Source organism: Lentinus tigrinus, assembly GCF_003813185.1.
Source record: "Lentinus tigrinus ALCF2SS1-7 unplaced genomic scaffold L226scaffold_52, whole genome shotgun sequence".
Taxonomy (NCBI): domain Eukaryota; kingdom Fungi; phylum Basidiomycota; class Agaricomycetes; order Polyporales; family Polyporaceae; genus Lentinus; species Lentinus tigrinus.
Genome location: NW_027137961.1, coordinates 74,191 through 100,498, shown reverse-complemented (window position 1 = coordinate 100,498; position 26,308 = coordinate 74,191). Strand labels below are relative to the sequence as shown.

General features: G+C 55.3%; 9 protein-coding genes and 2 non-coding genes across 11 annotated transcripts; 3 read left to right on the top strand and 8 right to left on the bottom strand.

Annotated features, from left to right (window-relative positions):
- Positions 1–454: 454 nt before the first annotated feature.
- On the bottom strand, positions 455–2,769 carry L226DRAFT_472510 (cytochrome P450; the record flags this gene model as incomplete). Its single annotated transcript, XM_067676471.1, has 12 exons — positions 455–635; positions 760–807; positions 866–970; positions 1,032–1,397; positions 1,451–1,517; positions 1,566–1,795; positions 1,847–1,919; positions 1,975–2,080; positions 2,137–2,234; positions 2,294–2,429; positions 2,494–2,591; positions 2,646–2,769. The coding sequence occupies 12 exons, from the start codon at positions 2,767–2,769 to the stop codon at positions 455–457; spliced, it is 1,632 nt and encodes a 543-aa protein (XP_067529588.1).
- An 871-nt stretch (positions 2,770–3,640) lies between these two features.
- On the bottom strand, positions 3,641–3,714 carry L226DRAFT_t272. The gene has a single exon. It is a non-coding gene; the product is annotated as a tRNA-Ile (tRNA).
- A 117-nt stretch (positions 3,715–3,831) lies between these two features.
- L226DRAFT_563602 (uncharacterized protein) lies at positions 3,832–6,496 on the top strand (the record flags this gene model as incomplete). Its single annotated transcript, XM_067683572.1, has 9 exons — positions 3,832–4,825; positions 4,879–4,944; positions 5,002–5,048; positions 5,097–5,195; positions 5,327–5,407; positions 5,432–5,453; positions 5,515–5,616; positions 5,738–5,922; positions 5,978–6,496. 9 exons carry the CDS (start codon positions 3,832–3,834, stop codon positions 6,491–6,493), a joined length of 2,112 nt encoding a protein of 703 aa, XP_067529587.1.
- A 54-nt stretch (positions 6,497–6,550) lies between these two features.
- L226DRAFT_t271 lies at positions 6,551–6,624 on the bottom strand. The gene has a single exon. It is a non-coding gene; the product is annotated as a tRNA-Ile (tRNA).
- A 1,042-nt stretch (positions 6,625–7,666) lies between these two features.
- L226DRAFT_472415 (polysaccharide lyase family 8 protein) lies at positions 7,667–10,892 on the top strand (the record flags this gene model as incomplete). Its single annotated transcript, XM_067676464.1, has 11 exons — positions 7,667–8,148; positions 8,208–8,291; positions 8,341–8,369; positions 8,420–8,622; positions 8,703–9,055; positions 9,121–9,280; positions 9,336–9,379; positions 9,439–9,604; positions 9,658–9,741; positions 9,794–9,884; positions 9,940–10,892. The coding sequence occupies 11 exons, from the start codon at positions 7,667–7,669 to the stop codon at positions 10,890–10,892; spliced, it is 2,649 nt and encodes an 882-aa protein (XP_067529586.1).
- A 978-nt stretch (positions 10,893–11,870) lies between these two features.
- L226DRAFT_472503 (uncharacterized protein) lies at positions 11,871–12,831 on the bottom strand (the record flags this gene model as incomplete). Its single annotated transcript, XM_067676469.1, has 3 exons — positions 11,871–12,034; positions 12,333–12,342; positions 12,667–12,831. Coding segments are annotated over 3 exons (339 nt in total), but the record flags the coding sequence as incomplete, so codon positions are not given.
- Positions 12,832–14,127: 1,296 nt separating this feature from the next.
- L226DRAFT_472477 (putative isomerase YbhE) lies at positions 14,128–15,303 on the bottom strand (the record flags this gene model as incomplete). Its single annotated transcript, XM_067676466.1, has 3 exons — positions 14,128–14,603; positions 14,656–14,944; positions 15,004–15,303. 3 exons carry the CDS (start codon positions 15,301–15,303, stop codon positions 14,128–14,130), a joined length of 1,065 nt encoding a protein of 354 aa, XP_067529584.1.
- Positions 15,304–17,451: 2,148 nt separating this feature from the next.
- On the bottom strand, positions 17,452–18,011 carry L226DRAFT_449724 (uncharacterized protein; the record flags this gene model as incomplete). The annotated part of the gene is made up of 2 exons (XM_067674931.1): positions 17,452–17,805; positions 17,859–18,011. Coding segments are annotated over 2 exons (507 nt in total), but the record flags the coding sequence as incomplete, so codon positions are not given.
- A 551-nt stretch (positions 18,012–18,562) lies between these two features.
- L226DRAFT_308329 (HET-domain-containing protein) lies at positions 18,563–20,591 on the bottom strand. The gene is made up of 3 exons (XM_067673768.1): positions 20,425–20,591; positions 19,482–20,365; positions 18,563–19,429 (listed from the first exon to the last, which is right to left on the bottom strand). Exons 1-3 carry the CDS (start codon positions 20,531–20,533, stop codon positions 18,731–18,733), a joined length of 1,692 nt encoding a protein of 563 aa, XP_067529582.1. The 5' UTR covers positions 20,534–20,591; the 3' UTR covers positions 18,563–18,730.
- A 1,746-nt stretch (positions 20,592–22,337) lies between these two features.
- Positions 22,338–24,460, top strand: L226DRAFT_575936 (S-adenosyl-L-methionine-dependent methyltransferase; the record flags this gene model as incomplete). The annotated part of the gene is made up of 9 exons (XM_067685275.1): positions 22,338–22,616; positions 22,700–22,874; positions 22,944–23,067; positions 23,126–23,179; positions 23,247–23,530; positions 23,606–23,754; positions 23,831–24,006; positions 24,065–24,251; positions 24,323–24,460. 9 exons carry the CDS (start codon positions 22,338–22,340, stop codon positions 24,458–24,460), a joined length of 1,566 nt encoding a protein of 521 aa, XP_067529581.1.
- A 15-nt stretch (positions 24,461–24,475) lies between these two features.
- L226DRAFT_494874 (uncharacterized protein) lies at positions 24,476–25,971 on the bottom strand. The gene is made up of 4 exons (XM_067677502.1): positions 25,749–25,971; positions 24,916–25,664; positions 24,780–24,862; positions 24,476–24,724 (listed from the first exon to the last, which is right to left on the bottom strand). The coding sequence occupies exons 1-4, from the start codon at positions 25,890–25,892 to the stop codon at positions 24,645–24,647; spliced, it is 1,056 nt and encodes a 351-aa protein (XP_067529580.1). The 5' UTR covers positions 25,893–25,971; the 3' UTR covers positions 24,476–24,644.
- Between the last annotated feature and the right edge of the window lie 337 nt (positions 25,972–26,308).

Here is a 26,308-nt window from a genome sequence, read left to right as displayed (position 1 = left end):
GATCACGCAGGTAGGTTGTCGAGCACACACCTGCCAGATCTCTGCCTCAGATACACTGTCGTCCATTCCACTCATATTCTTCCGATCTTATGACGATACTGTATGCTTCTACCTGCTATGCACTGTATATCTTCCCTTCATAGTTTCTCTGATCATACGCGACCGGGTCGTTCACCCTTCTTAGATCGCCATTACAGTACATATCACGTTCTCGTACACTGATGTAGCACAACTGCCATTTCTCGGTCGGTAATGTACCCTCCTCTCAATATCCAGATGCGGCGTGCAGGCCAAGTCGGCAAGAAGGTGCAGTCCTCAGCTTGATAGCCTAGCGAACCCGGCATGAAAGACTATAATATGCAAGCGCACTACTAGGAAAGGGTCAACATACTGAGATGGAAGAGCGAACATATGTAGCTGGGGTATATTGACGGCACGGTTATGGTAGACGGCCTCACTCGTCGCGCGGCGCAAGTGACACCCTCAGTGGCAGCTGCGCGCCCTTCTCCACTTCTCCTTCGAGCGTCGGCACCATGACGATGGCAGTCGTCTTGCAGATGCGATTGACGTCTTCGGTGAGCTCAAACTGGAAGTTCGACACGAGTTCCGTGAGGAAGGCCTGCAGTTCATAAATCCTACGGAGACACGAGTCAGCTTGGTTGTCTGCGGGAAAGGGGGCGGGACCGAGACACGACCCCAAGGGGTCGTAGCCGAGAGAAGGGTACCCGCAGCAGAGAAGAGAAGGCAAGGAGTACGTACGCGAAACGCCACCCGATACACGCTCTGATGCCTCCCGCGAATGTAAGCCTGTAAATTGGGTTTTAGCCTCGCGGTTATGCAGGCGTGTCATGTGGGGGTAACGTACAGGTTCGAATAGACCCCAACGGAGGTGCCGCGCTTGCCCTTGGACGAATCCAGCCATCGCTCCGGGTTGAAGGTGTGCGCGTCTTCACCCCATACGTCCTTCTCCCTGTCACCACACAGCGACATCGGCAAACAAGAAAAATACGCATAGGAAGAGGGCGGCGCACCGGTTATACGCGCAAACCGACAGGATGACCCTCAGTCCTGCTCGAATAGGGACCTCCGTGATCACCTTCCCTGACCGCGTCCGGATCGGCTTCGACAGCGGCAAGACGTCGTCGTGCAAGCTCTGGCGGAAGAGATGTGGTACTGCGGGGAAGAACCGCAGGATCTCCTTCAGGACAGCCTGCAGGTACGGCATCGCCTCGAAGTCTGCAACAGTGAAATCGGAATCTCCGCGCTCGCGGATGGTGTGCTCCATGGCGTGGACTTCTTCCCGGAGACGGGTTTGGATGTGCGGCTGTTTGGCGAGCTCCAGGAATGCCCAGCTGAGCGTGTTTGAGGTGGTCTCTTGGCCGGCGAGCATGATCGTCCTGCGAAACTTGTGTAGGTGGAGGGAATGTCTGAGTGCGGAGAACTTGCCCACCTCATCTGTGCAACAATCTCATCGTGATTCATACGAGACTCTCCCGGCTCCTTCGCATTCTCTCTCACTGCGCCTCATCAGCACCCGGGCATGACCGCAGTCGGGATGAACGTACCGAGAATGCTCATGACATCTCTGGCTTTCTTCCCGGTGATAAGAGCGTCGTTCTTGATCTCGAGAAGCTCGTTCGCGACCTTGTGGGCAGCATCTCGGTTCCAGCGAGCCTTGTCGAGACCTTTCCCCGGGAGGTGGTCGTAGAAGAATTGCTGGATCCCCATCGGGATATAGTGTGCGACATTCTGCACGAAGATCTTGGCATTGGAGGGTGCGGAGAAGATTGTGGCGCTACGGTTCACGTTAGCTTGTCATCGCCATCGAGGGCTGCACTGAACGTACATGAGGTTACTGTAGGCCCTCCCGAGCTCACTAGTCTTATCATCGAGGACACCAAACTTGTAGTCGAATGCGGCTAGGGAGACGTGAGTAACAGTCAACGGAGCGCGACGAGCTTGAATGATAGCTACCTTCTCCGATGGCCTCCAATGTGGCCGGCGCGATATGCTCGTGCACGTTCATCTTAATGGAACTATCGGGGTGACCGGTAAGCATATCCTTCCACTTCAGTGTCACCTATGCTCGGATCGTTAGCTGTGGAATCGAAGATGCCAAAGATGCCTCATATGTACCTGTTCAGCATAGTGCCTGAAGACGGGAAGCAGCGCCTTTGACTCCGGGCTGCCAAACGCGGGGAGCATGACCTTGCGCTGGCGTTTGTGCACATCACCTATGTAGTATAGTCCATATCGGCCTTGGATCTGCCACCACCATGTGGACGAAGCTCACCGTCTGCCCACGTTAATCCCGTGTCCCCGACTAAGCGGGAAAGCACACGTCGTTCCGGCTGCTTCGGGAAGTTGTATCCGCTCGTCTGCAAGACGTACTGCAGCGCCTTGGGGTCGGATATCCAGAGCATGTCCTCCTGCGCTCGGTTGTCTGTCGGTGAGGGTTCCAACTACGCAGCTAGATGAAAGAGGCAAGCTTACCCCGAAAGGTGCCTTCACGCGCACAATGCTGCCATACTGCTCCTGCCACCTGAAGTCGGTGTCGCCCGATTGCTCCTGGAAGAGTTCGGGAAGGTGCCCTGTCCACCGTCTCCTGTCAGCATAGCCCAGAAGGATTCGCCCATTTCGCTTACCCAGCCAAAATGACGTCGGCTCTGGCCCGGGAATATCAGACAACGAAGGCCTCGTTAAGAGTCGGTAGACAGCATAGAGCAGCCCAAATATCCCGAGGACGACTGCGAGCTCTCCGGGGATCATGACGGGTGTGTTGGGGTGATGAGAAGAAGGCGGTCAAAGTCCCCACCCACCCCGTCCTATACATACGTGGGAGAGAACGGGCGAAATAGCGCGGCCCAGTCCTATCCTTCTCTGCGGCTCTGCCACGGTGGCTGATCATGGGTAATTGCTGGGGCAGGGTGCGTAACGCGGACCTGTCACTGGGCGATCCTTGCCATACCGGTACCCGAGCGAAGCTGCAAAATTGTGTCCCGAAGGGCGGAAGCTTGTTAGCCTTCCAGCACATGGCAATGGGGGGATGTCATTAGACTGCTCACCGTGTTCATGTGGCCTATGCGGATGAAGCGCATTACCAAGCTGCAGAGAAGCCAGGATCGCACGGTGCTTATTCCCACCTGGTTCCCACCGCTTCCTTGCCTGGTAGAGGATAATTTCCTGTAACCGTTGGCCTGTGCGATGCAAGAGGAACCATCAGCCTGCAAGATTGACGAGCAAGCCACCTGCCGATGCTTGCCAACATTCGTGTGAGGGGTTGCCAGCATTGTTACGGCATGGAACACCAATTTTCGTGCAAGTTGCTCAGCAATTCGGTAGAAATCACCAGTGGCAAGGCTCTGAGTTCACGCGTGGTGTATTGTCAGAGCTCTGAGGATCGACATTCCGAGTCGGACTTGAACGAGAGTGAGGGAAGAAGTCGCTTGGCACCAAGAAGGCCGGTGCCTCCCAAGTAACTTGACAGGCGCCAACGACCCCCGACTTCGCTCTTACATGTCTTATTCGGACCCCGTCAGGACACTTCAAAAACTGCCAAGGGGTGACCGCCACGAACACCATCCAACGATGATTAAAATGCTGGTAGGGGACAGGGCAAAAGCATCTGCCACAATCCTTATGGCCAACGCCGGGATCGAACCGACGACCTTGGCGTTATTAGCACCACGCTCTAACCAACTGAGCTAGCCGGCCATATCTGGTATATTTTACATACAATTGATCCGTCCGTTAAACAGTGGGCGACATCACGAGTAGCCGCGCCTCTGGACGTCCTTCCTCGTCTTCCTCCTGCCGTTCAGACCTTCTTGTATGGACGATGAGATCGGCGACCAGTACTGGCAATTAGATGTTGAGAGCATTGCGGGGATGCTGTCTCCCAAGATCCTGAAGCTTGAAAGGCCCAAGTACGAACCGTATCCTCCACTGAACTCGTTTATCTGTTTCTCCGACGACAACGCTGTTCAGACAGCACTGCGCTCCGTGCCCATGCCAACAGCTATCAAGTTCGTCTCAACCATGAAACCGAATTATCTTCTCGCCGAATTCTTCAACTCATGCGTCCACAATTGCGACGCAGCCTACGAGAAGCTTCGGAGTGAGTTGTCGTCTAGCAGCCCTTTCACGCTCAAACCCCGTGAGGACCGGTGGTGGCCTACTCTCGAACTTTTCTCGTACGACCGGAAGACGAAGGACGGTTATGACGGCGCTGCTCCGCTTAGGCCAAAACTCATTGCTGGAGAACGTGCCCCCAATGGATCCGGTGAGCCAACCTGCTACTGGTCTATGCCCCCAAACCCAGTTCCTGCAGCCATCAAGATCTGTGTCCCCGTGGAGGTCGATAACAACTGGTATGGGATCTTGAAGCGAGCGGGGATGTACGCTCTTGCGCAGGTTAGCGCATTCCCATTGCGCCTGTTCACCCTTGTCATTGGCGTCAACTACAAGACACACAGGATGCGCTTCCTGATATTTCATCGCGGCGGTCTCACCGTATCGCATGAGATTGACCTCGATGAAGCAGAGGGCCATTGCGCGGTGCAACGGATTATGGTCTCCATTCTGCTCTGGCAGGATCCTGAGGATGCAGATCTGCCGTCCTTCACGAATGGTGTCGAGTCGCAGATACCCTCTCTCGGAGGCGCCACCCCATCAGTTCGCGTCGTCGCAGACAAACTGCTTTTCCACTCTCTTTCCGTTGGCGACCGCGGTACCCTCGTGGTTCGGGGCATCCCGACGTCCCAAGCGCTTTCCGTCCGTCAGCCAGGATGCAAGCCGAACCAAGCACTGGCGCGACATCTTGAAGGTGAGTATTCGGTCTTCTGTTGTTCGAATTGAAGCTCATCCTTGGATTGGCAGGCGTGCAGCCGCAAACCGGGCTCGTTAATTGCACCCCTCGCGACGAGACAACCACCAAGTCAATCTGTGCGTTATACGGCGATTCGATTATCGGTGCTAGCCGTGCTCATGACGCATGTCCAGCGACGATTCAATCAAAGCGGTACTATCATGACAAGCCATTGCAATATGTGCGTCCGCCAAACATGATAGGTCCCTCGGAAGCGATTCTACCACAGGTCCAGCCCTATGGTATAGTGTGCAAGTATTTGTGGCCGACCAGCAGCAAACGTCAGATCAAGGCTGAGATGTACGACACTTGCAATGGCCAGTTCGGGGTCCTGAAGCATCTCGTTTCCTTCGAGGCATGCCACCCCAGTGGCGCCGCTTTCTCGAACGCCATCTTCTTACCCCCACATCAGAGACCACTACATTCTCATCATATCGGTGGTGCCCTTTGCCCGCGAAGTCAAACATGAACCTCAGCCCGCCTGACTATCGCACTCTCTTCGTCACTGTCACCGCGGACGAAGGGAGCCTCGACCACTGCGTGAGTGCATGAGATCTTGCCGAGTGCTTGCTGCACGCCCTTCTCGGTGAGTAGCCCTCATTTGATGTCGTATCTCACGTTCACGTATACATGTCCCTGCGCTGTAGGATGGCTGTCATTCATGAATATCGGGGGCCGCGGGTTTCTGCACCGTGATGTTACGATCGGCAACGTGATGAAGTTGGACAAGCCGGTCCAACGCCCTGAACGTTCAAGTTGTTCGAGCCTTACTGCCGTCCTATTGCCGAAGACACCCAGGGGCCAACCTGCATGCACTCGAAGCGGAACTGTGATGACGCATTGAAATCAAGTGACGACTTTTCGGCGAAGCTTCGCAACGCTCTCGTGCAAGACAAGTATCTGGAGAGAAGGTCGTCATCGCTGCAGAGCGACTGGAAAAAGCACTCGCCAAGATTGGAGTGTCGACGGAGTACAGGGCCCTCCTCATCGATGGGGACACGGCCGCAGACTTGGAGACGTACTTCTCCAGTTCCGAAGGTGCAGGCGTCATCTTCGTAAGTCCATGTCATTTTGCTGCCAGTGCATGGCCGTTTACGAAGACACGTACAGGGAACACCCGAGTTCATGTCGCGCTCATTGAAAAAAGCCTTGATGTTGGACGACAAGGAGTACGTCCAAAGCCTTGTTGACGACCTGCACTTCTTCGTGTGGACAGCCTTATGGGCAACGGTCTTCAACAGTTGGGCGCTGGAGGGCGCTGCACCAGAGAAGTCGCAGGAGGTGCAGCAGATCTGGCGTGACCAGCTCTCCCGGGGTGGCGCCTCCCGTGCTCATGTGCTTGCCACAATCTCACAACGCTCGACGGAACTTTGTCGCCTCGCGCACGCGCCGTTGGTAAAGGGAATGTCGCCCTTGTTCCGGAAGTGGAGCTCGGCATTGGACACATTAGAATGCGATCTCTACCTTGCCTGGCGAGAACGAGATGCGCTGCCTCGCCAGAAGCTAAACATGATCTATCGGTTTGCGCTGGAGGGTGTGGCGGATTATGGGGAGCTGCTGTACGAGCAGCGAGAGCAGTTGCAAGCTTTGCATAAACTCGGTTCAGGCCATGTAGTAAGCCCGTAATATGATACGTGTCAATATACATACATGACAACGTCACAACAAAAGAAGACAAAACGTTGGCCAACGCCGGGATCGAACCGACGACCTTGGCGTTATTAGCACCACGCTCTAACCAACTGAGCTAGTCGGCCTATGCATTTTCGGAAAAACAAATTTACATGACTACTACGCTAACCGGTTTGGGGCGCTTTCAATAGTAACCTTCATCTTTTCCCTTTGGTGGCATTACTTAGTTCTCGTTCAATCCACCACCATCAATACTACCAACCTTGCCTGCTATCTGCAGCGAAAAGGGCTTGGAATGATGCATGCAACTCATGGACTGCGTCGTCTCACCTCGCCTCTGCTATTGATGTGTCCGTCGTGATATGGGCTTGGGTAACCGTAATCGTACGTCCTAACCTGCCCTCGGCGCATTATACGCTCACTCTCTAATCAGCCAGTGCTGCTACCGAGAATCGTAGCTTGGGAGCACCACGAGACGATGACTGATGGCAGCGTGACTCAGACGTGTTATGCGAGACCCCGGGATGACACTGTCATTGCCCAATGACGGAGGAGATGTGCCACAACGCTGCAGCTTCCTCATCAGAAGGGACTTTCAACATCCGTCTCGGGAGGAACTCATGTGATGCAGCGCCGACGGGCCAAACATGTGGGGAGCGCCCGAAGGTTGGTCCCGGGACTCAGGGCGATCGCTCGGAAGCATTCTGTAGGGGTGCGGGACGAGAGCTCACAGGACCTGGAGGAAGTTCGGTGAGTGACCATTTTTCGGTGCCCCGATGTCAGTTTGGACTCTTCTAAGTGTCGCGCCTCAGGCCTGGGTGGGCGAGACAAGAACGTGAGGAACGCCTCGCAACGTCTCCGCGGCGTCTCGGCCCGCGTGCTGGGGGGGAGGCATGCATGACCTGCTCGCAACGGAGCATGACCATGAAATGGGACTAAGCGTGCATCTTCTACCTCACGACACCTGTTCGACATGCAAGCTCGCGAGATGCCGCTCTCCATGCTGCCACCATAGTTCGCCAGGGCAATCATCCGACCATCCTTGGAAAGGCTTCCAGCCGCCCTCCCGCCGAGCCGCTGTCAGCCGTCGTCCAGCGTAGATAAACCCACGACCGCATCACGGCATGGTCCTCCGGTTGTACCTTCAACGAGCTACCGCCACTCGCCATGCTTTCAGCGTCGTCCCGGACGCTTCAGGTTGCGCTCAGCATCGCACTCCTCCTGGCAAGCACACATGGTGCTGCAGTACCGTCGCAGTCGTACTTGACCCCATCGCAGTCGTCTCTATTGCCTGGACCAAGCGCGTTTCATTCTGGATCGACAAATCTATCTGTGACTGCATCGATATCCTCCTCCTCCAGTGCAAGCTTGTCGGATGTGACATCATCCTCTGCATTGTCTTCGATAGTCACGCCGAGCTCGAGTTTGGTGTCCACGTCTCTAGCATCCGTGTCCTTGAGCACGAGTTCCAGCTCGCTCGCAGGCTCAGGATCCGCCTCGCCAGTGTCCTCGTCGACCACCACCGCCAGCGCCGGGCAACCTTCCCAGACCCTCGATCCCGGCACCTCAGCTGACATTGAGACTATCCGCGATCGGCGGCTCACGATCATCATTGAGGGCGTCGGCTCACCAGCGAACATCTCGGCATGGTAAGCATCATTTTCGTTCTCTTTGTGCGATGAGGCGAGGAACATGTAACGATTTGCAGGTTGTCGACGCTTGGCGACGATGGCAAGTGGCCAGACTCGGAAATTGACTATACCACAGGATGTACGGCACGTCGCGCTAACTGGTAGGCTAAAGACCACATTCACTCAGACTCCGCTCACTAATCACCGCAGGCCGGCAGAGGACCACTGGAGCCGTATAGGTACGTCACTCCACAGACTCATTGATCCAGTGCGTTGAATGTAGGCGCAGTCACCATGGCCGCGGCGTGGCACGGCGGGCTCGACGGCGCGGGAAGCTTCGTCAACAGCTCGACTCTGTTTGACGCCATCTCGGGCGCCATGGACTTCTGGTTCATGAATGACTTTACGGTCCCAGGCTGCCTCGACTCGGGCGGCCTCCCAGCGTGTCCATGCGGCACGCCCGGCTTCTGGAACACAAACTGGTTCTCCAACGTAAGTGGCCGCTCGCATCGAGCTAGAGGGATATCATCATATTGACAGCACGGAAATGATCGCGCCGTGTCGTGCAACAGATCATTGGTGTCCCGGAGTTCGTTGGGGAAGCATGCCTTCTCGTCGGCCAGGAAAACCTCACCCCGACCCAGGTCAGCAACTGCACCAACATCCTCGACCGCTCCTTTGGCACGTTCGGCCGGAACGTGAACGGTTTAGGCTTCCTCACAGGCGCAAACACACTCGACGTTGCAAAGATCGGGATCGACTCAGGGCTGCTCACGGAGAATGCGACGTTGATCGCGGACGGTTACCAGAGGATCCACAACGAGGTTGTCGTGCAGAACGCGATCAAAGCGGACGGGATCAGGGCCGATGGCAGCTTTGGACAGCACGGCGGGATCATCTACAACGGGAACTACGGCAAGGACTAGTGAGTGGTCTTTGGCGCACGTGGGCCCGGGCGGACGAGCTGATGAATGGGCTATTCTTATGCAGCACAAACGACGTCCTGGCGCTCGAAATTGCCGGCGCAGGTACACAGTACTCGGCGCAGAATGACGGAACGGGCTCTCAGGCTGCGTTCGAGACACTCCTGGATGGCGATCTGTGGATGATCTACCGCAACGTCCTCACGAACGTGTTGCATTGGGACTTCGTAAGTCTCAGCCATATCCTCTTGCCAGGAGAGCTGGTCGCTGATTGAAGTACAGAGTGTTCTGCCTCGTTTCATCACCTTCCCCGTCTCGGACAACCAGTAAGTACCCTGTTCTAACTCATGGCAGGAAGTCGGAGTTGCTCAACCATGCATTTCAGAGCGACCGGAAGTATCAAGATCAACATTTCCCAGATCGAGGAGCTCGGGACGCTCTGGGGCTCGGACACAATCCAATCTGTGTATGAAAGCCTGGCATCGAGCAGCGAAGATGCGAACGCTGGCAAGATTCATGGCAACCGCATGTTCTACGACAATGACTACATGGTCCGCCTTTCATCACCTCTGAAGACGCCAAGCTGACACTATCTGGCTCTTAGGTACAGCGCGGTGACGGATACGTCAGCACGCTTCGTATGTACTCGTCGAGGACGCAGAACACCGAGTGCGTGAACTCGCAGAACGTGAGTGGGTATCATTCCTCTTGTTCTCGCCATGTAGTTATCGGTTCCGTAGCCCTTCGGTTTCCACCTCTCCGATGGAACGCTGTACACGTATCTTCAAGGTAACGAGTACGAGGATATCGCGGCAGCGTGGGACTGGAACCGTGAGTGCAACTCTCAGCGTCCATGCCCGTCTTGACTAACATGATCCTGCCACAGTCATCCCGGGAACCACAACAGACTATGCCGCCACCAACTTGAGCTGTGATCACACCCAGTTCACCGGCGTAGAATCTTTTGTCGGCGGCGCCTCCGACGGATCCGTAGGTGTCGCAGCCATGAGCTACACGAACCCGTTCACGCGCACGCTCAGCTTCCAGAAGGCCTGGTTCTTCCTCGACGAAGACGTGCAGCACATCATGCTCCCGAGCGCAATCTCGAACGCCTCCGCAGACCACCCCGTCATCTCCGTCCTCGACCAGAAGCGCCTGAACGGCCCGGTGTACGTCAATGGCCGCGTCCTTCCCAAGGGCGGAAACTTCTCCCGCCCGCAGTCCCTGTGGCACGACAATGTCGGGTATGCGTTCGACTGTGCGTCGCCGAAGTGCGACGTGGACCTCGCGGTCGACTTTGGGGCGCGCTCGGGCAACTGGTCGGCCATCGGGATCTCCACCGCCGGGGAGATCACCGTCGACTTGTTCTCTGCCTGGATCGACCATGGGGTTGGAACAGACCTAGACGTTCCCACGGCGTACACCGTGTTCCCCGCGACGAGCCTGAAGGAGTTCCAGCACAAGAGCGCGAACACGCGCAAGTACCTGAAGACGATCAGGAATGACGCTGACGTCTCGGCGGTGTACGACGCGGAGCATCGGACGGTGATGGTCGTGTTCTGGGTCGCGCAGGGCGGCTCGGTGACGTTCTCCCCCTCGTTCATCGATGCGCCCATCACTATTGAGGCGTCGGCGAACTCGGCGGTGATATACAAGCTGGACGAGGGCGCAGTTATGGTGTCGGACCCTTCGCAGAGCGTGTCGACGCTCCAGCTGACGTTCAAGGTCGGGCTAATCGGCCGGAGACCGCAGGGCTGGGGGTGGAAGTTGACGAAGACGGTGGAGACGGCGATGCCGACTGGCGGCGTTGGGGGCAAAAGCGTGCCCGTGACACTATGATGCTCAGAACATGCGCAGAACATGAACATGTTGACACTCTCGAGACGCATGCATACTTAGCTATGTCATAGTGTACTTTAGGATATACGTACTAACTTCTACTGTAAAGTACTTCGCTTTCGGACTTCTCGAACGCTTGTTCAGTGCTTCAAACTTTGTTGTATCCTCATCTATCCTCCATTGTTAGTATCTGCCACCATTTCGTACGAGTAGACATTCGACATACCGCGGGCCACGACTATTACTATTGCCATAAGCCAAACGTCACGAAGAGTTGGTCAGGCACGGATTGGACCACGAAGCCTTTAAGCTGTCCTTGGACCCATCGAAGGCCAGAAGCGGAGTTGGTCTTCGATGTTTACTTTCTTCGCTGAGCAGACTCAGATCACAACCATACGTCGATCCATCACGGCTCTCTATGTCTGATTGGCAGTCCACGGCGAAGAACTGGAAAGATGCCCCTAAGGTTCCGACGATATTGCTCCGCAAGTGCACGTCGCCAAACTGCAAGGTCGCCTCCGGGTCGTCTTCTATCATGCCGTCTGCGAAGCATACACCGCGTAGATCGAGCAGGAAGCGGCATAGGAGGCAAGTGGTGAGACTGGCGCAATGCGATGGTAGAAATCAGCGCGATACCATCCAATCAGGACATCAGTTGACACTTACGCGTCGTCGAAGTATGGCCAGACCCGCCAGAAAGTAGTCGGCTGGTCCGGGTCAGTTATCAGCGTTCACGCCGTGCTGGTATGTTGTATGGAAGAGTACGCACCGCGCCATTCTGGTGATGGATCAGCACACGATGCAATATCATGACCTGGAGTTGAGACGTACGAGGTCGGCGATCACAGATAGTACCTTGCTTGGGAATAATGCTCTACATAGAACGACCATGTTACGTTCGAGTGGCTGTACGCACAACCAGAGATCACATACACGAAGTACATTGTCCCTGTCTCTCGCCGTCAACCACGCTCCGTTTTATTGCTGGCGGAAAGGCTCACCATCTCGGAGAAGGAGTGTCGTAAGCGGGGAATGCAGACCCAGTCTTGAGCAGTCCCTCGCGATGCCATATGTCCTGATCCAGGTGAGCACGAGGAAGATCCCTTCCGATGCAACGTTGGTCGCAATCGAGATTGTTTCAACTAGCAGAGCCCGTGCGTGGTTTCAGCGTTAACTGCGAGAGCATGGCAGAGGAGCTTACACCTGCATAATCATCAGCAGAGTCAGCTGCGGTAGGGATTCGGAGACAGACCGCACTCACTTCGTCATTATGGTATCTGGGAGCGTGTACGCACGCATGCAGCCCTCTGCCGGACCGCCTCGGACTGCAACGTGGAAAATACTTGTGACCTGTATGCCAGGTCTGAGGCCTGAGGAGCGGATCGAGCAAACGGAGATGCAGAACTCACGACGAAGAGAACCGGCCTTGCTACGCTCAACGGGACCACCACTACCAGTGGCTTCCAGTCTCTTCCCCATACTGCATATACGCGCAAGATAGTGAATGCTGTGTAGCGGCCACCCGTCAGTTAGCCGAAGACGTGCCGTCACGTACGAGGAAGACGAACCTGCAAAGGCGATGTAGTTCAGAAGTAGAACAGCATCATCTGCATGCGTCAGGATGCCGCAACTGCTTGCCAAGAATTAGTCATGGTCAATTCCACGTAGAAGACTGAGCGCATAGTTTCTCTACCTCTGCCAGGTAGATATCAAATCAGTATTATTTCAACTTTCCGTGACGTTGGCACCAGCGTCGCACCTTTTCATTCACGACAACCAAGGTCTCGACGATGAAGATGACCCGCTCTGCGAGAGCAGTATACCGGTTCAATAGATATACCGCTGTCGTACCAGTGAACTTCCGGCCCCATATGCGCGAAGCCTCAGCAGGAAACATGTGCATCCAGTCCAGCCAGAGCAGTGCTGCAACAATCGTGGTCAGATTGCGCGCGAGTCTGGATTGACCTGAGTGACAGCGGCTCACCTGTTGTCGCTAGTACGCAGCAATCCTGCACGAACCTGAGAGAACGAACGTCAGCAGGCAAGCGAATGTCCGCGAAGACGGTAGCATGATACATACGACGTGTTATATGCCCTCATGGTGTTCTTGTCGGTGCCTCCGTCTGTCGTCATTCAGGACGGAGAGAACTGGCCCAAGGGATATGGGGATGAGAGGAGGGACAGCACGACGAATCCAAGTGATCTTCAACTCCCCCTCCCCCTAAGCCTTGAGGGCGCCGTGGTGTAAAGTTCAGCGAACTCCGCGAGGCAGCTGAACAGACTTCGCGCATCGGGTGGACATCACGATTGAACCGCAGAGGCGCCATGAGCGTCACTGATGCTTCGATTATGAAACTCGGGGGCCCAGAGATAGCGTAGAAGCTGCGCATGATGTTTCAGCTAGAGCGGGTGCAGAGCGGAGTTCGTGGGCGGTAAGACTCACCTGTACATGTCTGGCAGGTGGCCACCGCGGTTTAGGGCACACGTCCTTGGTGGACTGCCTGGCACTGGACGATCAAGAAGTCTTGCGGTGGAAGTGTTCTTATGAGCGGCCTGATGTATCATGTGGATCGATAGGGACTGTGGGTATGCACGCAGAGATTGAGAAGCACGGCGGCCCATAGTCCGCGGAGGTCGTCTCAACCCGAAGGCTCTAGCAGCAACTCCGGGAGCGCCGCTCCGTGTAGCAGAGCAACCTTGAGCTTGCTATGAGAATAACCTTGGTCAGTATAAACCAATGCGAGAGCCGAGGTTAGACTGCAGAGATAGACGGACTCAGGACCCACCTGGATTCGCATGTACAGTTTGCTGTATGGTCCACACAGGAAATGAGAACAGCGCCGTGATTCGGTTTGGCGGTGCCCAGGACGGACGTCGAGGAAGTTCGGGAGAAGGGTTCATGGGCCACGAAGATCTCAATTACGTACACTTTTGGGGTTCTGGCAACAACGTGAGAGGCGCTGCGAGTCAAGGAAACGATGGTCTTAAGTCTTCAGACTTTGTCTTGTCCTTCTTGAGCGATAGTCCCACAGATAGCCGGATGAAGTTGAGATAGACATACATATTGGCAGAACTGCATAACATAGAGCATTTAAGTGAAGGACCACATTGTGAAGACTGAAGAATCACCTCAAGCTTACGACGATAGCATGATCGATACGAGAACTACTCACGGTTAAATATAACATATCTTGCCTCTCCGACGCATATCCTGCAACCCCTCTCCGCTGGTGTCTCACAGCCACAAGAAGCCCGTCGGGCCCGCTAGGTCGATGGACGCGACCTCCTTCAAGCCCTTCCCGCCCTCCGTTCGCTCAAATATCTTGACCCCGCCGCCATGCGCACCTCCTGCAATGAGCCACCTGTTCTCCGGGCCTCCAAACACCATCCCACGAAGGTGTTTCAATCCGGAGCGCACCTCCCGCACGTACCCGATCTTCCTGTTCATCCCGACGGCGGTGAAGATAGCGATCGTATCGCCGGCCGGGTCGGGGTCGTTCCGGTTCGAGACGTACACATATGGGTTCGGGAAGGTCGCGTTAGGCGGGGGGACAAGAATCTCCGCGGCGAGCATGTCTGCAGCCAATGGCGAAGGGGGAGGGTTCGCCATCGTGCGGACCGTGTCGAGAGGGATGGGTTCGGCTGGGTGCGGAGGGAGGCAGTATGCGGAGACCTCGCTGGTCAATTCAAGGAGGGTGTATACAATGTCCTCTATCAATCGCCGTCAGCTGCCGTCGAGCATTCTTCGTTATGTTATGCTCACCATGGAATGCTACGTGCCGAGGACCGGAGCCGGCCTTGTACGAGATGACGGCCTTCTCTGACCACTTCCCGCTCGCATCGCGCACGAGCCGTCGTGTCTTGTCGGCACCGAGATCGGGCACAAACACCTCCTTAGAGGTCGGGTGCTCCACGACTTGGTGCAGGTGCGAAGCCTCCTGACGTTCCTTGTTCGGACCAGTGCCCGAGAATGGAATCACGGTACTCTCGGCCGTCAAGATGTAGGGTGGCTTGGAGGTTAGAGGTACGGCAGTAAAGGTCCCGGAAGAGTACTAGCAACTCTTGCCATCAGAGAGAGACAAACTGTCGACGAGCACAAGAGTATACGCACATTTGCAACGAGCAATTGATCGTCGAGAGCGAGCAGGGAGCAAGGATCCGCACCTCCGCTCGGCCCTTCTCCGACAACAGTTGCACGGCCCTCATCGTCAAGTTTCAACACGAAGATCTTGCCCTCTGACTGTTCCAGCGCAGTGAACACAATCGTCTTGTCCGTCGGATGCGGAGTGATCCAGGACGGATGGTACCCGAGGGTGATGGTAGAGGTCAAAATGAGCGAAGGCGCCTCCGGATCGAACGCAAGCGTGTAGATCTCATTCGTGTACGACGCGACGAGGATGCGGTAGACCATTCTGCAGTAAAGTCAGTTAGGGATATTGTTCTGGAACCCCTTCGCCGCTACGTACGTTGCTTTGGAGGTTCCAAGTGCTTATCGGAGGAGAGGTCGTGGTTGAGAGCAAGGCTTATAAGCCGGATGACCGGTACGATGGCCGACAATCCTCCGCCACTGATATCGATGTCAACAGGGGGCGGCAGCGGACTGCAGCCAGCGCAATGCGACACCCGTCCATTTGAGCCGTTGGCGTAGAGTTCAGAAGAACATTGGGATATGGCCGGTGGTGGTGAATAGGCGAACATAGAACCACTTGCACTTCCTAGTTGAGCAGAGCCCGGAGGGAAGCGAGGAGACAGATTCTGATGTCTCCGGAGATTCTCCATACATACGATCTGGCCACATCTCTGCATCTCGGAAATACAGGGCATTGAGCTAGATGTTGAGGTAGTCAAGATGAACGTGGCGCGATCTACCAAGATTTCACCGAGGGAGTCAGGGATAGCGTACTCCTGCGCCCCCTGCACGGGCAGAAAACGGCATGGACCGACTTTTCGCCGCAAGGTTAAGGACGACACGAACCGATAGAGGACGCGCCACGGAGAGGTTTACGTGTAGCAGGGATAGACACATGCTTGTAGGGTTTGTCACATTCGAGAAACCCGGGAACGCAAGAATACGTGCCTGTCCGCCTTCCATGACGCGCTGCGGTCTGACAACACGGATATAGTGATGATGATGTCGAAAGAGAAGCTTCAGTATCACCGAGAGCACCAGAGCGGGACCGCGAATTAATCTTCCGACAAGCGTTGAACTTCGTGAACCTTAGCTAAGGCCACTGGAAGGTCCTAGTATGAAAGCTCACCGCTCATTGTCGAGCACACCGTTCAAACAGCCTCCGCATTCCGTCACGGGTCCACGTCGTGGTGTCAGGAGTTAGAGGAAGAGAGCTACATGCCCGCAGTAAGTCGAAGGTTGGAGGAGAAGCGCGAAGGGGAAAGCATGAGATTACATAATAGCGGATAAGATAAGATTAGATCTATGCTGCGGCACGCCCTTTGGCAGTCGCTGCGACGCGCACACCTTGCCCGAACGCTCGCGGGACCACCATGCTAGCCTTTGGAACTGCGTACATAGCTCAGGGGAATGAAGAACTACTAGCAGACCCTCATACTGCTATTCTGGTAGCATCATGGCCAGCGAGTTCAACGGGTAACGATGCAGAACCAACATACATAAGTGCTAACTCACGCAGACTATGGGATATCCTGACGAGTTTTTTGCAGAGAGCCCGTTGGTGCTGTGCTCGACTATCAGGTAAACCCACAACCCACTGCCAGTGCAAGTACAGAATTGATCACACCCATCCACCTTAGTTACTCCTCCGGACGCCGGGTGCCCTTCGATGTATTGTCCGACCTCCTCGAGCCGACTCGCTAGCTAGGTAGACGACAGCCTGTATTGCCGACCATAAGGCCCGGCCTCCACGGGCAATAAACGACGACGTACACACACACACCCATCCGCCGATTTTCCTCCCCAAGGAAAAGGACACTGTCGAGGTATTGACGTGAGCACTTATCTTCATCACGGACGCACAGATGGCAGCTGACGCGCCTTAATTTGTCGTACTAGATAGTAGCATCGGCAGGCCATGAGTACTGTAACCTGCTATGATCGCTGCCCGCGAACCGGGACCCCTCGCTGCCCTGACGATCCTACCATGCCACGCGTGTAAGTCAGAATAGCTTGATCAAGGATGAAGACATACCTGACTATTGCGTCATACTCCTTGATGAAGTCCATCGGGCTCGGAATGTCTGAATTCCCCGGGAACTGCGCTTCTAGATCCAGCCAGACGTTGACGATGGGGAGCAGGTTGTCTTCCGCCATATAGGTGAGTCCATAGATCTCTAGCCCTTTCAAATCATCGAAGAATTCGTTGGGCCTAACTTCCGTGGAGGCCGAAGGGGCATCCTCGTGGGCCTCATCGTCGGTTGTGGCACCAGCCTGAGCATCATTCGATTCAACCTTCGTAGGATTCGCCTCTATGACTTCCTCGTTCTGTTTGACGTCACTTCTTGTTGTGAGCTTGTCGCTGCGAACCTCTCCGCACGACTTCCCGTTGGCCGGAGTTTGGAGGGCTTGGGCTGCTGCCTCCGCAGCTCTCATGGCCTGCGCACTCCTTGCGAAGTCTGCAGAGCAGAACTCTTCCATGTCGAAGTGCTCAAGCCCGGGAAGCTTCGCGACCTTCCCCTGGTCGTACTCGGTGTAGTCACGTGTCACTACACGCACCCTGCGCTCCATGCCGAGGCCTGTCCAATGGTAGCAGTTCGAGAACGGGAACGGCCCACTCGGTCGTACGGGCGGGCGATTGGTGGGGTGATCGATGCAGGGAAAGATCGGGACGCACATTTCCGGCGTCGAGTAACGACCTGTATCATCCGGCCGTGGTCCCGGCCCGACGAGGTAGACGATGTACTTGCACCATGGGTTTTCGGGGAATGGGAGCTGGAGACACTACGACCGTATCAGTCTTGTTGTCTCTTAGAAATATCTCTCACGACACTCACCGTACAAAGGTAAATGAGACACTTGGCCGTTCCGAGCCCTTCAGCCGCTTCGAGAGCCTTCGGATCGTTCAGCCCCTTCAGAGTTTTCACGACGTCAATTTGTGCGACTGCATATGCACCAGGGAGGGGACAGTAGGGAGTATTGGTTGTCATGACGGTTGCGACGAAGTGTAGATCAGGAAAGAACGTTCTCTGTCGTCTTTTGAATGATGCTCGCACAAAGCAGTCGGTGGTTCTCAGACAGACAAAGATGATCTCTGTTCATAGTACTCACTGTAACAACCGATCCCTACGAAGCTCCGGACAAGTGCGGTGCGGGGCGACGCTATCATGCTTTGGAAAGAGCCAAAAGGATACCACATTGTTCATTATGTTCGATATAGAGGGCCAATGATTTCGCGGGCATCCCACTCTAGGCGCAACGTGATAGAGACGTCTTCAACCTCCCGTCCCACCTTCCCGACCTCTCTTTCCACCCTCAGCATGTGTCTGGCTAACCATACTACGTTCATGAAAGTCAGTGTCCAACCCCCATAGTTCGAGCGTGCGAGCCTATGTCCGAATTCCCAGGAAGCCGACTGGGCTAGGTACTACTAACATGTCGGGATTCTCGCATGTGCCCTGTCAGACCACGACGTCTCAATCGACATTGTGCTCAAGGGGAGAAAAGAGACATACTCGAGCGGTTCATGCACGAGGGGAGGCGTCCAGGAGAAGTGTCCTTCCAGAATTCATAGGGCAAGGGGAGAACGATAGTGCGACCGTCGCTGGGGCTGGGTGATTACCAACGTTAAAATGGAACCTCTTGTGGAGATTCCGCCATTCCAAGACGTGGTCTTCGCGACAGTCATGTGTAGGATCATCCCCGAGTTTTATAGCAGCCCTCTCTGCCTGTGCACGGTGGGACGAGGTGAAGTAGGCGAGTCGCGGCCGTGAACCCTGGCCCATATGGGGGCTCGTCCAGTTTGTTCTCGCTGATGACATTCGCCAACCTCAATGATAAAGAGGAAGGGCGGGTGTATGTACGTCCGGAAGATGAATGAAGTTGGGAGATAAGCGTTCCTGGGAGACCCTCCGGCATTTCGAGTTACCACAAGTTCCGCAAAGGCCTCACGCTGGAATTTCCGGATCTTGTCCTCTTCAAAGCGGAAAGGCGGATTGAGGGTGAAATTCATCGGGATGAGAGGCACGTAGGTATTGCCAGGTCTAGGAGTCTCGCGGAGAGGATCCGATGAGCGTCGGTGTCTGAGGATGACGGTCTGCCATGACGCGTGAGCTTGCTTTCCCTCGATCACATATCTGCCGGGCTTTGTATGAGGGTCTATCTGCTGAAGACGAGGGCCGTCGCTATGACCGACATTGTAGAATGACGCGCTGAACACCTCGCCGTCGCGGTTTGGTTTGGTAAGGGAAAGCAAGTAGCGGATGCTCTGCTCAGGACAGGAGTCCTCCTCGATCCAGAACAGATCTGCGTATATCTTGTTCATGCATGTGATGATGGGGATGTGAGCGAGAACGCCCTGCGAAATGATGGAGAAGGTGATGTCGTTGGGGCCGTCGTGGATTGAACCCTGTTATTCGTTCGTCAGCAGCTGCATACAACATTCGATAGTTCTAACTTACCCTGCTTGTCGAGCCGACTCGGGGACGTCTATAAATAATACTGTCTGCCGGCCGGGCCTGGAAATCAGAGGGGGAGGTGGCGAACAGACAGTCGGACAAATAGCGAGGCTCAAACGCAAAGAGTGTGGTGTCCGATGACTGCTTCATGATCTCCTCCTGCAGTCGCCGGAACGCATTCCTCCCTTCACCATAGATCGGTGACATGTGTACACCGAATATGCCGAGGAGGCAGTATGCTTCATCCTCGGGACGCGTCGTCTCCCGCTGTCCGAACCAGGACATGCGCTGGGCAATGCTGAACTTCGTGTGACTGACCTCAAGCCGCAACATAGCGGCAGGAAGACCCAGCGCCCCTTGTAGGAGGTTGGCATAGTCCGCTTTGGTTCCCAGGGGCTCCCAGGACTCCGAGACAAAGAGGAAGAAGCGGGGGGCAATGAGCTCCTGGAGAGTCCACCCTCTTGTGAACCACTTCGCTTTGAGGAGGTACCCTGTACCGGTGCCAGTGGAAAGAATGTCACCCGTGAGGTCGATGACATCCCGCAGGTATCCATAGCAGATGCGCGCGAGAGAGTAGTAACGGAACATGGAGTTGATCGCCTCCGAGAGCTCCGTGCTGCTTGTTTTGTCGATGCAGCAGATGTCAATCCACACCCACTTGTAGCCGTGCCTCTCCGCGAGCTCGCAGCATCTCCTGATCTTGCTGGACATGAGATCGCGAGGATTTTTGCCTTTCTTCGTGCATCGTCTCGCTATGTTCTGCACGTCTTGGAATGTCTGTTCCTCCTTGTCCCAGACGTGCGAGAGGATTGCGTAGTCAACATCTTCTGGGGAGGAGATGTAGTGGAGCTCGGCGCGGTCAGTGCTGAGGAGCCACATCAAGAGTGCTGTGGGTATTGACTGTTATGGAACGTTATATCGCTGAATATATGCGAGGATTACACACCGGAGATGAGTTCCGGTCGTGAAAACTGTAGAAAGGTGCTGGCGACTGTAAGAATGAGCAGGGTGGGTAGAGGCCGTCGTAGTAGGGAAGGAAAGCGAGAACACTGCATGAGTCTCCATACCGACCGAGACTGGCTTCGTTCGATTGTCAAGTCATCTGCCACTCCTCGTGGGGGTTCATTCCGTAAGATTGGGGTACAGCCTGACGCTAGGATATGAGCTCGTCGGCATAAGGCAAGTATGCGGTGAGAATCTACTGCGATATTATTTATCTGTAGCTGTACTCGAGTACAGGGCGGAGAGGTAATATCAAGAGCGATATACTCGTGTGGTGATCTTCAACAGCGTTCGACATCCCACTATACTAGCACCTCCACATGTATCGTGTCTCCTAACCAGCAGATAGTAAGCGATCGGTGCGCGTGTCGGGTCGCGGTATATCCATGTTGAGAAGTCATGGCATGGGCGGTGTTGCGCAGAGAGATCCGCGCGCGAATGGGACTACGTAATGTGAGCGAGGAGGATTGACGATGAGGGGTCATGCACTGGTAGTCAGGATCTCGACGTGGACGATAGGCCACTTCGAAGCAACAGTGTGCATCCCATGCACGGATGCCTCAAGGATACTGGACCTCGGGCAGTGATTTCGCTAGAAGAACACGACAAGACGAGGGATGCGATTCAAGATGGACGCTCACTTTGCCTTGCGGTCCTTATCCTCGCGGAACCAAGGTAACATATGCAAGCGCGACCACTATACAGTTCGGCGAGGTCAAGCGCGCCTCGCCGATATCCTCCCGAGGGTCATTTAAACACGTATGTCCAGTACCGAGATCGTATGGATAGTCGGAGACTGCTTGTGGGTTGAAGATATGCCGGTAAACTTCCGCCGTTGACTTCTACATGAGCTCTTGTTCTGAAATTGATGACGTTGGAAAGAATCTGTGCCAAAGAGCACATGGACAGCAGGATAAGTAGCAAGAGATAAATGGAGGACGAGCTGGCCAAGGCCACAAGCGCTAGCGATTCCCGAAGAGATCTCGATAGATCACGTGGCAGGGTTACTCGCACTATGTACTACTACTACTGCCCTGTTTCCGTACTCCTGCTTGCCTTCGACGTTCGTACGTCTGACATGGATAACGCTCACAACAAGTCGATGCATGTACGCTCTGGTCAGAGTCAGACATATGCACCCCCCACAGCGTGACGTCGCTATGCCAGTGCACCTCGCCCTCCGTCTCCTCTCTTCTGTGTCGGAACCTCCAGAGATGGGCAGCCGACGGACCTTAGGCCCTCGCATGTCCACAGAGTGAAGAATCCAATCACGGAACTATCTAGTTCCTGCGGTCATCTGCCACGGCTTTGTCTCCATCCCGATAACGTAGGCGCGAATGCGCATGCGGAACTTATGTAAGTCCTTAGTCTCTTGCGACGTTCTACCTCCACTCGCACGCAGTTTCGCCTCTTGCTGATTGTGCTGGTCGCGCACCCATTTGGGAGGATCTTCTGGGTCATGGGGTGGTCGGTCATGCAGTCATGGGTCGCCCATGGGTATACATCAAGGTTCGACTGGGCCGCCCCACCGCCCAACTTGGTACGTGGGTACGACAGGGTGCCTTTCTTCGACCGTCTCTCGTCGCCACGCGGGGTCTGGTTCCTGCTTTTTGGGAAGCCCGAGCCCTCTCAGATGCATTCAGAGACCTGGAGGAAGCCGGGTGGCAGTATGAGGAAGAGAACCCTGTGGCCACAGTCCGTCTGAGAACGGCGCAGCTCTTACAGTTTTCTCGTTCGTCCGATCGAGCCCAGAGGTCCGCGGATATTGAGCGTCGTCGTCTACTCACAAGATCAAAACCCCTTGCACAGATTAAATAGCCATAGGATCCAACTTGGTACAGAACGTGTTCGCCCAACATGACGTTCGCATCCCTCCGAGCTCTGCATGCCCTCATCGGCACCGCCATAGACGACATGGAGCGTGTCTATCATGCGCGTTCTCCCAATCTCGACTATCCCTCCATCGACAAGCCGTACTACAAGGACGCTCAGCACATCCCCGAGGAGGAGCTATCGGAGAGCCTTACGTCCGATGAAACTGTTGCTGCGGCAGCGAAACAAATCGTGGCGGCATGCGGGCACCTGAGCCACACCGTGAGCAAGCCCTGGTTTGGGCTCGTGGAGGACATTCATGGGGTACGCATCTCGCATCTTACTACTACGTGTCTGCCCCTTCCTACCCGTGACGATGGGCACTGACACTCTCCTTGGCTCAACAGGGCGTTACTGCAGAGTGCATTCGCTTCATGGAGACCGCCAACATCGTCGAGATCCTGCGTGAAGCCGGGCCCGATGGACTGCACGTCGACTCGCTTCTCAAACAGATCCTAGAATTGCGCCCGAAGGCTCGGAATGCACCTGTAGGTGACGGGCCTCTCACTCCTGTAAACCTGGGTCAGTAACTCTCTCTGCCATGCGCGGTGCAACTACCGAGGGAGTCGGTGTAGGCTCACGCCGGAGTAGGGCACATCTTGAGACTGCTCGCGACTTCGCAGTACTTGCGCGAGGTGAAGCCGAACGTCTTCGCGAACAACAGGGTTTCGTCGTACATCGACAGTTGCAAGTCTGTCGCGTACTTGCGCGAGGCGTGAGCTTCTCCGTGCTTGGATCGGAGAACGGCCCGGATCGCTGATTGGACTCTGTAGGCCCGACAAGAAGTATACAGACACCGACGGTGTTGCAGCGTTTGTCGGCATAACGTACGTCGTCCTCGTCACTCATATGTGTGGAAAATGGCGAGTACTGAGACTATATCGACACCCCAAGAGGCGACGAAGTGATCAGATTCTGCGCCTGCCTCACGGACTGGACTCTTCCCGACCGCACGCCCACAGACGCATTCGACACCCTCATGCTCAAGAAGTCATCTCGCGAGAGGGACGAAGGGAAGGCAAAGAAGACGTGGGCGGCCCCATTCAACATCGCCTTCAACACGCAGCTCGGGTACTTCCCGTGGCTGGAGCTGCCCGGCAATGAGTCACGCTTGAATCGGTTCGGACATGGTATGACTGCTACGCGGCAATGGGAGACGAAGAAGTTTATCTTGCAAGGTGAGCTACACCCACATGATCTGGGGCCCTACTGTTTCGGAGAGGACTTGCTGATTCGAATCAATCCATTTGCAGGTTTTGACTGGGAGAACCTTCCTGAGGGCTCGGTCTTGATCGATGTTGGCGGAGGCATCGGCGGGACTTCGATCATCGTGGCCGAGGCTCATCCGCACCTGCGCGTGGTCGTGGAAGACCGCGAACCTGTAGTCTCTACTGCCGTATCGGTATGTCTTTTATGCTCCCTTTCCGTTCTGTTCTTGGGGTTAAACAGGTTGGCTCACCCGGCATTGCAATCTATAGGCTTGGGGACCGCAGTACGCGCAGCTGTTCGGATCCGGACGCATGTCGTACCGCACGCGTGACTTCTTCCAGTCATGGGACCCGCTTACGCTGCCGGATGGTAGGACCGTCGACGCTCCGTCCGTCTTCATGGTCCGGTTGATACTGCACGACTGGGCGGACGACGACTCACGCAAGTGAGTGTTGTTTATCGGTTTTCCCTTCGCGGGCTAACTTCCCTAAATCTCGCTCTAGGATCTTGACCCGGCTGCGTGCGGCTGCACGTCCTGATACGAAGCTCCTGGTCGGAGACATGCTTCTCCCCTTCGCCTGTCGCGACGACGCATCTTCATCAGCCGAGCCTTCGTTCGCCCCGAGTGGTTCACCGCTCCTTCCTAACCTCGGAAAGGGCAACGTTCATGGCTATCTGCTCGACATTGTGGTGAGTGGACTTCGCTGTCATCTCATCTCATTAGCAGGGGTCGAGCTGATCTCGCCACCGTGTGTCTACAGATGATGGGTATGTTCAATGCGAGGGAGAAGACCACCGCCGAGATGTCCGCTCTGCTTCTGTCTGCTGGATGGAAGGTCACGGATATCAGGCGTACGCCTGGCAACGTGTGGGCGTACACAACAGCAGTCCCTGTATGAGAAGACGATCGTTCAACCGGGGTGAGTCGATGTACTACGGTACATGGATGTATAGGCCGTCACGTCTACGTGTTCTCAACATGAAGCATTCGGAGGACTTTGGGAGCTCCTCCGGGAAGAGTGACGAGTACGGATCAAAGTGGAAAAACGTTGGTCTACAAACATACAGTACATAATAAATCCTCTACTCAGAACATCCCGTATGATGCACTGAGGTAACGCAAAACAGACTCTGAATGCCTCGCGCGACCTTGTCATGCATCTCTGTGAAAACCCGGTTAGATCTGCGATTCCGCGCTCGCTGTCATAATATGCTGACCTATGAACGGTTCGAGCATGCGCCGCCGTGCCTCGCGCCTGTCCCGTCGCAACGCCTCGCGCTCTTGGAACTCTTGAACCATCCTAGAAGCATCAGTCAGTATAGATGACACAGTACATAAAAGAAGAGCACACACCTCGAGAACGTCCTGCACTCGTCAAGAAAGACCGCGGGGTTCGGGATATCCTCCTCCGACTTGAACTCCGCCGCGAGGTCGAACGACAAAGTGACCACGGGGATGCGAGAGCGCTCCTCCGTCCAGTCCATGTTGAATATGTCGCTCTCAGTGAAGGATTTGACTGAAGCACGAGAGCCGGATGAGTCGTTGAGGGACTCTGCATATGGATCGGATGGGCCAGAGGCGAGCGAGTCGTTATCGCTGTGGTCTAAACCTGGACCAAAGTAGCTGTCGTTCTCGTCCTGGAACGAGGCGACATCGTCGTTCGCCCCGGGGGGTTGAGATAAGCCACGGGCCCCCTTAGCACGTTCATCTGCTTCGGCAACCCCAGCACTTTTGCTTCGTTCAGCGAGCATGTCGATAATACGGTTCACATCCTGCTGATGGATGGTCTCCATATCCACGAACTCGCCAGCGGGGAGCTTAGTGCACTTTGCCAGGGGGTCGTCGCTTTCAGGGTAGGTGCCGTTCTTCACCCGGGTTTTGAATGAGATGTCGGGACCGAACCAGTGATAGCAGTTGGAGAACGGGAACTCGGGGACAGTCCGAATCGAAGGTCGGCCTGCCGGATGCTCGGTGTTCGGGAAGATCGGCATGCACATGTCTGCGGTGTAGCAACGTTCTGGCTTCTCGGGGCGAAGGCCTGGGCCGACAACGTAGATAAAGTACTTGAAGTCGTGTCTGCGCGGGAACGGGATCTCGGAACCCTATGTCAAGCCCAGTCGGTGGTCAGTGGCCGATCGCTTGAACTTGAAAAATATTAGAAAGAGAGTGGCTCAGCCCAGACGTACCGTATGAAGCAAGATGATAGCCTTCGAGCAATGTATCTCCCTGAGAACATTGCGGGCTTGACTGTCCAGCTCACCCAGACCACGCAAAGAAGCCGGTAGGCTGATCTGAGCCACAGCATAAGTGAAAGGAAGAGGGAAGAACATGATGGTGGTCGTGAAGCTGTTTCCGGGCTAGAGAGTTGGGGGTGAAGAAAGATGGAGAGCCTCTTATGTGCCACCGATGCTGAGCCAGGCAGGCATTGTCCATACTCTGTGACATTCTTTGTGCTGGAAGCAAAGCTCAACAAAGGGCCCCGAGGTCACAGTCGCGGTCTAAATGCTGCGGGTTCCGGTCCGTGGGCCCGTCCACGTGGCGCTTCCAATCTGGCAGTGCCACGAATGGTGGCCCGGGAGAGTTTCGCTCTGGTCCGAGTTCTATGACATTGGTTGTTACAACTGCCCTGTTCAGATCACGGTATCAAAGCTGTCATGTCTCTGCCTGCTTCAACTATGCCCGTGCCTATCCGATACCCACTTACTTCTGCGCAAGCTGAATGGTAGACTTCGAGGTCTTGTTGTCG